The sequence below is a fragment of the Chlamydotis macqueenii genome, chromosome 4 (assembly GCF_036417535.1).
Source record: "Chlamydotis macqueenii isolate bChlMac1 chromosome 4, bChlMac1.mat, whole genome shotgun sequence".
NCBI lineage: Eukaryota > Metazoa > Chordata > Aves > Otidiformes > Otididae > Chlamydotis > Chlamydotis macqueenii.
Window position 1 is genome coordinate 84,497,169 of NC_141559.1, and position 11,158 is coordinate 84,508,326.

An 11,158-nucleotide genomic window follows, 5' to 3' on the forward strand; every position below is an offset into this window, starting at 1 on the left:
CGCCGCAAGCCCGGCCAGCCAGCCCGCTCCCAGCGCGGCCGCGCCACGGCCACCGGGCCCCCGCTCCCAGCGCGCCCCGCGGTGGGACGGCACCGCGGCTCCCAGCGCGCCCCGCGGCGGGGCCCGAGCAGCATGGCGGCGCTGGCGCGGTGGGCGCGGGTGCCGCTGCGGCCGGGCGCCGCGCGTTGGTGCCGGGCGCTGAGCGGGGCCGCCGAGGCTCCCCCGCCGCCTCCCCCTCCGCCCTCCGCCGGGGGCCGGGCGCTGGCGGCGGCGCTGGGCGCCGGGGCGGCGGCGCTGGTGCTGCTGTGGGCCCGGGAGGGCGAGGGCCGCCGGCCCGCGCTGCCCGCGCTGCGCGCCGCCGTGCCCGCCCCGCCCGCCCCGCCGCCCGCCTCGCCCCGCGCCGCCTTCAACTTCATCGCCGACGTGGTGGAGAAGACGGCGCCCGCGCTGGTCTACGTGGAGATCGTGGGCAGGTACCGGTACCGGCACCGGGCGGCCGCCGCCGGCTTCCCTGCTGCCCCACGGGGCCGGTTCTCTCCTGACCTCGTCCCGGTCCCCGCCCCTCCGGGAAGGGTCTGGCCCTGGGACCACCCTCGCCCATCCCGCCCGCGCGGCGCAGCCCCCGCCCCGGCCAGCTCGTCTCCCAGGCGGCCTGAACCGGGCACGGCGTCCGGGGGGGTCCCGCCAGCGCGGCGGGAGGGACGGGTCCGTGCCCTGGCCGCGCTGCCCGCACACGCAGCCAGCGCGCGCTCGGCCGTCGCTGCAGGGACACCCTTCTGCCGCCCCCATGTCCTCCAGGACTGCTTCGGCCAAGCTGCCGTGTAGGTAGCGGCCCCAGGCTGCCCTGCGGCGCGGCGTTACTCTGTCCCGGAGCACGGCTCTGCGTTTGCCTTTGAGCTCCATGACGTTCCTGCTGTCCTGCCTCTCCAGCCTGTCAGGGCAGCTCTGAGCAGTAGCTCTGCCCTTCTGCTTGTTGTCCGCTCGCTGCAGTGCGGTGTCACCCGCGGGGCTGCTGAGTGCGTGCTGTGCCCTGTCCTGCGGTTCATGAACGCTGTTAAATGGCATTGGCCCTCTCGTTTCCTGAGGCACGGCGTTCATAGCTGGCCACCAGCTGGACTTGGACCTTGGTGCTGCAGCCGGTTTTACATTGTCTGATTACCAGCCTGACGTCACCTTCGTGGCTAGAAGGGCACTGCGGGAGACCGTACTGAAAGCCTTCCTAAGGTAGACAACGTGCTCTGCTCACCCCTCCTCTGCACAGCCGCTCGTCTGTTCGCAGAAGCCACCTGGGTTGGTTGAGCGTGACCTGCAGTTGCTAATCCTGTGCTGGCTGCTCTGGCCCCTTCTTGTGTGCCAGGAAGTGTTTTTGGGAGCGTTTGCTCCCTAACTTTCCCAGAGATGGTCCTGCTGGAGCGGGTCCAGAGGAGGCCACGAAGATGATCAGAGGACAGGCTGAGAGAGCTGGGGCTGCTCAGCCTGGAGCAGAGGAGGCTCCGGGGAGACCTGAGAGCGGCTCCCAGTGCCCAAAGAGGGCTGCAGGAAAGGTGGGGAGAGACTCTTCAGCAGGGCCTGGTGTGACAGGACGAGGGGTCATGGTTTTAAAATAGAAGGAGGCAGATTCAGACCAGACATCAGGAAAAATGTTTTTACACTGAGGGTGGTGGAACACTGTCCCAGGTTGCCCACAGAGGCGGTGGATGCCCCGTCCCTGGAAACATCCCAGGCCATGTTGGCCGGGGCTCTGAGCAACCTGATGTGGTTGGAGATTCCCCTGCTCCTGGCAGGGGGGTTGGACTGGGTGGGCTTCAACGGTCCCTTCCCACCCAAACTATTCTGTCTAATGGGGGTGAAGGTGACTGGCCTGCAGTTTTCAGGACCCTTTTTCTTGGCAGTCTTGCAGGCTGTTGTGACATTTGCCCTTTTCCAGCCGTAAGGAGCCCCCCCTTTACCACTGTGACATTTGAGCACTCGCAGGGACATCAGCCACCCCTCTCATGTGTATCCTGTCTGATGCCTGTGTGTGTGCAGTTGGCTTCAGTGGTCCCTCCCTTGATGTTCTTCTGTGTAATGCTGCCTTCCCACAAACTCTGCCTCTGGGCGCAGGACTCGGGAGGCCCAAGGAATACGGCAGAAAGGCACGGATCACCTCCGCCCTTTCTGAGTCCTGTGTCACCAGGTCCCTTGCCTCACTCATCAGCAGGCCTCCCGCAGAGTCAGGGTGATTGGTGTGCCCCGTGGGCACCATGGGCTGCGATCGGGAGTCGTGCTCTAGCTGTCTGAAGATGGTGTGCCCATCACCTCCGGGGTGGTTATCACCTGCTGCGAGGCAAGGCTGTGTGTTCAGGCTACTCCTCTGCACAGATCACCCCTCCTGCTTGCCTCCTTGTCGCTCTTTCCCGTGGAGCCTGCACTGTCCGTTGCAGCTCTCCCCTCACGTCAGCTTCCCCCCGTGCCTCTCTCGTCCCAGCAGGATCCCACCTTTGCGGTCTCCTGACTCTTCCTGCTTGTTCCCCTGCTGCGTGTGTGTTAGTGCAGGCTCTCGAGATGGGGAAGTGAAGCAGTCTCCCCCATCGGGCTGTTGCCCAGGCATCCTCGCTGTCCTCCGCTTCTTTCCAGGCCTTCTGGTCTGGGCCACCCAGTCTGCGTGGCCCCTGCATGCCCCACCCCACCCCGGTCCCCTCAGGGTCCCTGCCACCCCTCCCTGACCTGCGCCCACCTTGCAGGCATCCCTTTTCGGGCCGTGACGTGCCCATCTCGAACGGCTCGGGTTTCCTGGTGTCTCCGGATGGGCTCATTGTGACCAACGCACACGTGGTGGCAAACCGGCGGCGCGTGCGGGTGAAGCTGGCCAGCGGCGAGCAGTATGACGCTGTGGTGCAGGACGTGGACCAGGTTGCAGACATCGCTACCATCAAGATCAAGCCTAAGGTGTGCATCGTGGTTGTGGAGGTGCTCCCTTCGCGCCCTCCTGTCCGCTCACCGTCCTCCTCTCTTCCAGCACCCACTGCCCACCCTGCCGCTGGGGCGCTCCTCCGAGGTGCGGCAGGGAGAGTTCGTGGTGGCCATGGGCAGCCCGTTCGCCCTGCAGAACACCATCACCTCCGGCATCGTCAGCTCCGCCCAGCGGGGCAGCCGGGAGCTGGGCCTGACCGCCTCTGACATGGAGTACATCCAGACCGATGCCGCTATCGATGTAAGGGGAGCGTGTGGTGCGTGCTGGGTTGGCACCTCACCCTGGCTGCGCTCTTTGGGGAGGGGGGAGCTGGTAAGGGCTGCGGGTGCCATGGGGTCAGAGGAGGCTGGAGGCAGAGCACTGGGAGACGAAGCGATTCTGGACAGTCGCTGCGGCGCTGCTGTGTTTCTTGGCCTGACCCTGTTCTCTGGGCTCTGCCTCCCTGCTGCCGGTCCTGCCGTGTGAGGACGTCTCTTTCACGCCCTGTTTTCTGCTCTCTCCTCTGCTGCAGTTTGGGAACTCTGGGGGCCCCCTCGTCAACTTGGTGAGTTCTCCTGCCCGCACCCTCGCTGGCCGGGGCAGAGACGTGCTGCGTGCCGTTTGGTTGGCGCCCCTTGGCGGGAGCACCTGTGGGTGCAGCTGCCAGCAGGGAGGGACTGTGCGTGCTCCAGGCTCCCGTGAGGAGGAGCGGGATCAGCCTGGTGTGGGAGCTGTTTCAGGGAACCTGAGCCCATGGGACTCCGGTGCGGCAGAGCCGGGCCCTGCCCTGGTGAAGCCAGCGTGGCTGGTGCTGGCGGGGCAGTGGGAGGGGCTGCACGGGCTGTGGCCCCTGGGACCAGTCCCTGCCCAGCCTCAGCAGGGTCGGGCAGGCTGGGGAGGGGTGGGCGCGCAGGCGGGACCCAGGTTTGCGCCGTAGTTGCCTCCTCTCCACGAGGATGCAGGGTGGATAGCACGGCCCTTTTCCCCGCAGGATGGCGAAGTGATTGGGGTGAACACTATGAAGGTGACGTCAGGCATCTCTTTTGCCATCCCCTCAGACCGGCTGCGGAAGTTCCTGCAAAAGGAGGAGCAGCGCAAAAGTGAGTTGGGCGCCTTTCTGGTCGGCTGTTCTGGAAGGAGGCGAGGAGGAGCACGACAGAGGGAAGCTCTGGCGTAGCTGGACTGCAGGCCCTTCTTCTGAGAGCGGGGCAAGCGGAGCAGGAGAAAGAGCCTTTGGGGGCAGGGAGATTCTCTCATCAGGCCTGAAATTCCCCTCTGCCATGAGAAAGCTGTCCTGCTGCTTCCTGCCCAGAGGAACCTAGCAGACTGCAAGGAGGACGCAGGCCTGCATTACTGCAGAAAGGAGTTTTAAAGTGTTCCAGGTAGCTTCAGTCCCCAGGGGTAGGTGAGGATTTTTTTTTTTGCCATCCATTGCCACTTTTGATTAGATTTCAACGTACAGGAGAATCGGTGGACCGTTTGTTGGTGTTCAAACAGGGAAAGGATGGCCTGCAAACTGAGGGCTACTTAGCCTGACGTGTAGTAATGGAAACACAGGTGCAGGATTTGGCTGCCTCATAAAGCACAGGTGGTTAGCTTAGTCCTGTAGAGCGTTGCCTGGTTTTGTTCCTCTGTGCTTGTGATGACTTATTTAATGCAGCCTCTTGCTACCTGGTTCTCATGTTGACACTGTGGAGTGATATTCTCAGTCAGAAAAATGACAGCTCAAACCAGGAAGGCAAAGTATTTAAACTTGTAAAGCTCTAACTGGTGAATGGAACTCAGATAAGGGAATCAGAATTACTCCCTGTGTACAGCGCCTGCCTTGAGGTGCGTGGGCCTTGTAGCTCGGCTGGCTCAGCCCAGCGCTGTTTCGAGTGCATGTCTGTTTTCAGCCTTGTCATTTGATGTCCTTTCTGTCAACAGGCTCCTGGTTTGGCAACGCAGAGACAAAGCGCCGGTACATAGGGGTGATGATGCTGACTCTTACACCAAGGTACGTGCTCCGAGGTCAGGGGCCGGTCCTGTTGGGGCGTGGCGGCTGTGTGACGGGATCTTCCAAGCTGACCGCGAGCGCCTGTTTTTGGGAGGATTGTCTTCACAGCTTAAGCTCTCAGATCTCTTTGTGCTCATGTTGTGGTTAGACTCTAGGCTATGTTGGGTAAATTCGAAGCTTGCAAGTTTCTACACTTGTGGCAGAATCTGCAAGCAGATAAAAGGTCCCTGAACCTACCCCGCAGAGTGCCAGATCAGTCTGTAGCTTGTCATTGAGGGGATTTGATAGAGCCCTTGCAGCACAGCGCGAGCAAAGAGCCACCAGAAATGTTGTGTAATTAATAGATGCGCAGTGTACCAGCTGAAAGTTCTGATGAAACAACTGGGCAAGTTGTGTCCTCTGGGAGGAGGGATCTACCAGGTGAATTCTGTGGTGCAGAAACAGTTCTGGAAAATGGACTTTCAGAATAAGAAGTGGCAAGTTTGCCTGCAGCAGAGCCGACTGAGGGAGGAGGTGAGCAGGTAGGAGAGCAGGCTGTGTTGGCGCACCCAGCATGGCTGCCACACAGCGTGGTGTGAGGCTCCTGGGTTTCAGGAGCAGGGCTGGGTCCTGCCTCTGGAGAGAAGTTGTCGTGGTGCTGCCCAGTACAGCACTGACAAGTGGGGAGAGGACGACTTCTGTGTCTGAGACTCTTCACCCTCGTGACTGCGGCTTGGGAAGGGCATTATGCAAAGAAGACTGCAGACAGACAACCTGCTTGGGTCTGATGGAAGGATCATCTGCTGCCCTTGCTTCAGCTGGTCCCCAGGATGTGCCTGTGGCCTTGGCAGCCAACCAGACACCCTGGGATGGGTGCCCTGCCGGCAGCGGCAGCTGTTCCCTGCTGAGGGCTGGACCGCCCTGGTCGGGCCTGCACAGAGCTCCGCTCGGCTGCGAGTCCTGGGAGGGAGTTGCTGCAGGAGCTGTACCTGAACGCCTACCAGTAGCCTCCTAAGTGCAGCAAGTGCCCGTGTCAGGAGTGTGCTGGGCCTGTGCTCTCACCTCTGAGAGCAGTTCTCCTTTTCAGGGGCGGGGTGTCTGCTCTGGTGCCTTGGCTCTTGCAGCCATCTTTCAAGAGACCTTTAAGCGGCTCTTGGGGCTCAGCATGCTCGTGGGGTTGACTGTAGCGTGCTTGGCAGAAGCACCCTTCAGGGCTGTGCTCTGCCTTTGCTAACGCTCTCGTGGCTCTTGTGTGTTCGCTGGGTTTGCAGGCTGCACCTCTGGACACCACGAGCCGTCTCTGGGGTTCGTGCCTGGGACACAAAGGGAGGAGCAGATGCTGGGTGCCTCCTGGGATTCAGGGCAGTGGGGTGGTGGGGGAGCACTGTCGGCATCGCCGGCGTGCCCAGTAGATGGTGCTGGTACGCGGCAAAACCTGTGGGCTGCGGGAGCCCAGCCTCCTCCTGCTTCCCGGGGCAGGCGTGGAGGACAGAGTCTGTCAGGGAAGCAGCGTGAAATGCTGGGGACGTGGCTCCTAGGAAGCGGGTCCAGCTTCAGCGCAGCCAGCCAGCAGTCTGGCAGCTGGTCCGCAGAAACCATCTGACTGCAGGTCTTGTTTGTGCCCGGTTGCTGGGAAGGGATTGCTCGCCTTGGAATGTGGTGATTACACTGTCTGAACATGCTCGTTTGGGAGACTAGAAACGTGCCCTAGCACAGGAAGAAGGAGAAGCTCCATGTTGGGTACAAGCTCCTCGGGATCTTGCAAAGATTGTCTGGCAGGCAGGAGCTTCCCGAGACACCAGGCCTTTGCTCTGCTTCCCGAAGGGAACAGGGGTGTGGCAATGGCTTTGAGCTCAGCTGAGGTGGAGCTCGTAGGTACCCTCGCCCTGGCCACAAAAAGCCCAGGGAAGAGGCAGGACCCTGGCTAGCACAGCCTTCCGCAGTCGTCGTATAGCGTGGAGTAAGCAGGCACTGAGCAAAGGGCTTTGAAACCAGCAAAGGAGAGAGATGCTGATTATTGGGAGCACGTTCTACAAGGAGCTGCTACTGGGATGTGTTGCTGGTCAGGGCTGTTAACGGAGGGATGTCCAAAACATGGTTGTTCTTGGTTCAATGTGTGATGGGACTTGGTGGTGCTGTAGGGTTCATGTGAGCAACTAGAAAATTTTACAGAAGAAAAATCTTACTGGCTTTTGAATGCAAAGATGCAGCGTTGCAGCTCAGGAGCTTCGTGAGACAGGCAGCTGGAGTCCATGGGCACGTGGAACTGTCTCGTCCGCAGCTGGCCTGTGGGTGCAGGTGTGGTGGACCTGTCATCTGGCTGACCTGTGGGCTTGGCCTGGCTGGGATGGAGCAGTTTTCTTCTCAGCAGCCCAGGTGGTGCTGCGTGTTACAGACCTGTGACCAGAGCTGTTGGTGACACACGGGTGTTTCAGCTGTTGCTGAACGGTGCTGACATGGCGCCAAGGCCTGCTCTGTTTCTGACTGGCACTCCAGGGAGGAGACTGGGGGGGACACACAGCCGGACAGCTGACCTGAGCTGCCCACGCGTGATGTGCTCAGCAATGAAACTTTTCCAAGTAGCCATTGCTCGGGGATTGGCTGGGCATCGCGCTGCTGCTGGGGGGTGGTCAGGGAGTGTCTTTGCATGGCTTTCCTTTTTTTTTTTTTCTTCCCTTTTTTTCTTTTCTTTCTTTCTTCACGTATTAAGCTATCTTTATCTAGACCCACAAGTTTTCCTGCTTTTGCCCTTCCAATCTCTGCCCCATTCTGCTGTGGGAATGACTGAGCAGCTGGGTGGGGATTTACCAGCCAGCCGGGGCCCACAACAGGGTGCAGCCACCCTTAGTGCTGTGTAGCCTAGAATCACAAAATCACACGTTTACTCTGTAGAGACCCGCTTAAGGGCGTGTATTGTTCAGTGTCAGGCTTGACTTGGTACACGTGCAGACGTGGGTGGTTCTGTCCCCAGTGACCAGTGCCAAGGCAAGAGGCAATGGGCAGAAACTGGAACACAGGAGATTCCATGTTTTTTACTGTGAGGAGAGTGGTCAAGGCCTGGCACAGGTTGCCTGGAGGGGCTGGAGAGTCTCCAGCCTTGGAGATGCCTGACTGGACATGGTCCTGCTGAGCCTGCTTGAGCAGGGAGGTTGGGCGAGACAGGCTCAAGAGGTCCCTTCCAACCTCAGCCACGCTGTCATCCTGTGAAATCAACAGGCAGCTTGCAGAAGTCTATGAAAAAGTCCCGTAGAGTTCAGCAAGGACCAGTGCAAAGTGGGAAGCTGTAACTGGCTGAACAGGTACCTGATAAGGAGCAAGGAGCTGGGCAGAGTGACCGCGGGAATTTCTGGGGCTGCAGTGGATCAGAGCTGACGCACAGTGTTTGAGGGAAGAATGCTGTTTATACCTTGCACGGTCCCGCCACTCTGGTGAGATCCAGCTGGAGCACTGTGTCTAGTTTTGGACGCTTTCGGGAGGGGAGAGGAGCTGTTGGAGAGAGTCCAAAGAGGAGCAGTGAGAGGTGCAGAGTTTAAGCTAGGTTTAGAGAACCTCATCTGGAGGAAGATTGGAGGAACTGGGATTGTTTAGTCTGCAGACTTGGGAGGAGAGATGCAAGTATACCTCTGCTTGATACGTCTGGCAAAAAGAGGGGGCACGGCTCTTGTTCTGTGTCCGCCTGCCAAAGGCAGAGAAGTGAAACTGCCACAGGGGAGGGATGGACCTGATGCCAGGAAGGCAACCTGACATGGGGCTGCTCAGACAAGGGACGTGCATCACCAGCAGCTGTAATCCAGCTGGCAGCTACTTCGGTAGTTTCCAGCTCTCTGTGGAGCCATCAGGACTTTTGTCCTCTAGTTTTTGACAGGAAGGTGGTGGTCTCTGGGTGTCCAAGGGGTTTGCAGCTGTTTGCTTGTGCTTCGCAGCATACAGGGACGCAGGAGGAGAGGTTCTGCACCGTGGTCTCCAAGTCCATGCAGCCATAGTGGGGTGGGAGCCCTGCTCTGCCTCCCAGCTCCTTACGATGATGTGGATTTTCCCTCTGCAGCATCCTGGCAGAGCTGAAGCTGCGTGACCCCAGCTTCCCTGATGTCTCCTACGGAGTGCTAATCCACAAGGTGATCATCGGCTCCCCGGCTCATCAGTAAGTGCTGCCTTGTCTTGTTATTATTGTAGTCTTCCCTTGTTATTTTAGTAAATTGTCTTCATCTCAACCCAAGAGTTCTCCTTCCTTCCCAATTCTCTCCCCCATCCCACTGGGGAGGGGGAGGGTGAGCGAGAAACTGTGTGGTAATTTGGGCTAAACCGTCACAGGGGGCGGCGTGGGAGAGCAGCTACAAGGGATGGGATGTATTTCGCTCTGAGTGGTTTGCCCCAGAGCAGCAGAGCTTGGGCCCCACAGGGGTCAGTCTGCAGCAGAAGCTGACGGGGGACCCTTGCCCAGGCTTGGCGTGCATGTGTGGCCTGGTGCAGCAGCCCCAGCCCCCTGTAGTGCCTGGCTCCGCTGCCTTTTGGGAAGATGAAGCCGAGCGTCTGCTTCACCTGCTGTGCTTTCCTTTTGTCCTTCTCCCCGCAGGGCAGGGATGAAGGCAGGCGACGTGGTGCTGGAGATCAATGGGCAGGCGTCACGCCGTGCAGAGGATGTGTACGAGGCAGTACGGACGCAGCAGAGCCTGGCCTTGCTGGTGCGGCGCGGCTATGACACGTTGCTGGTGAGCGTTGTCCCTGAGGTCACGGAGTAGCGGTGCCGTTGCGCAGGCTGCTGCGGGTGCTGGCTGGCGGTGCTGGCCGAGAGCCGAGGACATGAGACTGAGCCGTGTCTGTGTGCCGGTCAGGGAGAGACTGAGAGCGCGTGAGGGACTGCAAGGGGCCAGGCAGAGGGGCCCAGCCCGGTGCTCGGGTGGACTCGTGGTGCAAACGCTCCCCTCTGTACTTGAATAAAGCACTTTTCTAGGGACCCCCCCCATGCTGTGTGGCCTCCTTCTCACAGTGACAGCAATTGCCATGGGGAGGCTGGGCTGCAGGACCGTGCCCTTCCTGTCAGTCCTCACGTGAGTCCCTCTAGCCGTGCTTCCAAGGATCTGCTCCATGTTAGAGTAGAGGTGTCCTGCTGCCTGCTTGGCACACAGGACTCGGCAGTACACTCGGCACACGCACGGGCTGTGATATGACTTCTCCAGCTGTAACTTGCGGGCACCCGTCAAGCCGTGGCTTGTGAGGCCACCTCCCCTGCGAGTGTGGCCCTGGAGCTGCTCTGGGGCAGGCTGTGCCGGGGTGGCTCTCCCAGGCTCCTGGTGTGCCGCTGAGCTGGTCCCTGGCAGCACTCGCCGCTGTGGCTGCGCCTGCGAGGCCAGAGGGATGCAGCAGACATCTCTCGTCAGTTGCTTCCACTGGGAGCATTGCAAACGCTCCAGCATCTGTGTCTGCATCTGCAGCCGTGAAGCAGCTTTCTGGGCCACGGTGAAAGGAGCGTTGGCGCTGGACTCTGAGATGGCCAGGGCAGCGTCTTGCTGGCCCTGATGCTTGGGAAGGCCGGAGGTGGGAGCCTGCACCGGGGCCGGGGCTTTGCATTCCTCGCCGGCGCTGCCTGTCCCTCCCCGGGGCCGTGTCTGTGCTGGAGCAGTGCTCTCCCACGCGCGCCGCCGGCCCCCGGGGACAGCGGGGGCCCTCCCTGTGCTCTGCAGCTGGTGGCCGGGAGCCCAGCTCGCCCTTCTGGGAAGGAGCAGCTCGGGCTGTTCCTCGCCTTCCTGGAAGAGCCGCTGCTCCGCTCCAGCCCCTGCCAGAGGCTGTGGGAGGCAGGCAGCTCTGCGGCAAGGGCTGCCTTGAGAGGCTGCGTCCGGCCCTGTTCCGGCGGCAGGAATGCGCCTGTCGAGCCAGGCCCTGCTCATGACGGCGCTGCCGAGCCCTCGCTCCTGCCTGTTATTTTTAGGAGATGAAAGAAGCACAGTTCCTTGGGGGTGCTGTGGCAAAGGGTGGCTTGGAGCCGCTGCTCCCCCCCGCGCTCTTCCCGCCCTGGAGAACAGGCCTCCTTTCAGGCGGCCCTGGCCTCACCAGAGGAATTCGCTCCCCCGGCAAGCCCCAGCCAGCTGCTTGCAGGGGAAATAGCTGAGACGCCGGCGGCGTTTCTCACATAGCTGCTCCGCAGCGCTGACCGCAGTGCTTTCCACTGCCTGGAGCCAGGGGCTGCCCTGGCCCCGCTGCTGACTGCCCCTTTCCTCCTGGGGCGCGGGGAGGAGCGATCTGTGCCCCAGCAA

At 60.9% G+C, this 11,158-nt stretch overlaps 1 protein-coding gene across 1 annotated transcript; it reads left to right on the top strand.

Moving 5' to 3' along the window:
• Nucleotides 1-43: 43 nt before the first annotated feature.
• Nucleotides 44-9,861, top strand: HTRA2 (HtrA serine peptidase 2). Its single transcript, XM_086746289.1, has 8 exons — nt 44-473; nt 2,724-2,928; nt 2,999-3,193; nt 3,465-3,497; nt 3,924-4,032; nt 4,859-4,928; nt 8,953-9,048; nt 9,481-9,861. The coding sequence occupies exons 1-8, from the start codon at nt 133-135 to the stop codon at nt 9,644-9,646; spliced, it is 1,215 nt and encodes a 404-aa protein (XP_086602415.1). The 5' UTR covers nt 44-132; the 3' UTR covers nt 9,647-9,861.
• The last annotated feature ends 1,297 nt before the right edge of the window (nt 9,862-11,158 follow it).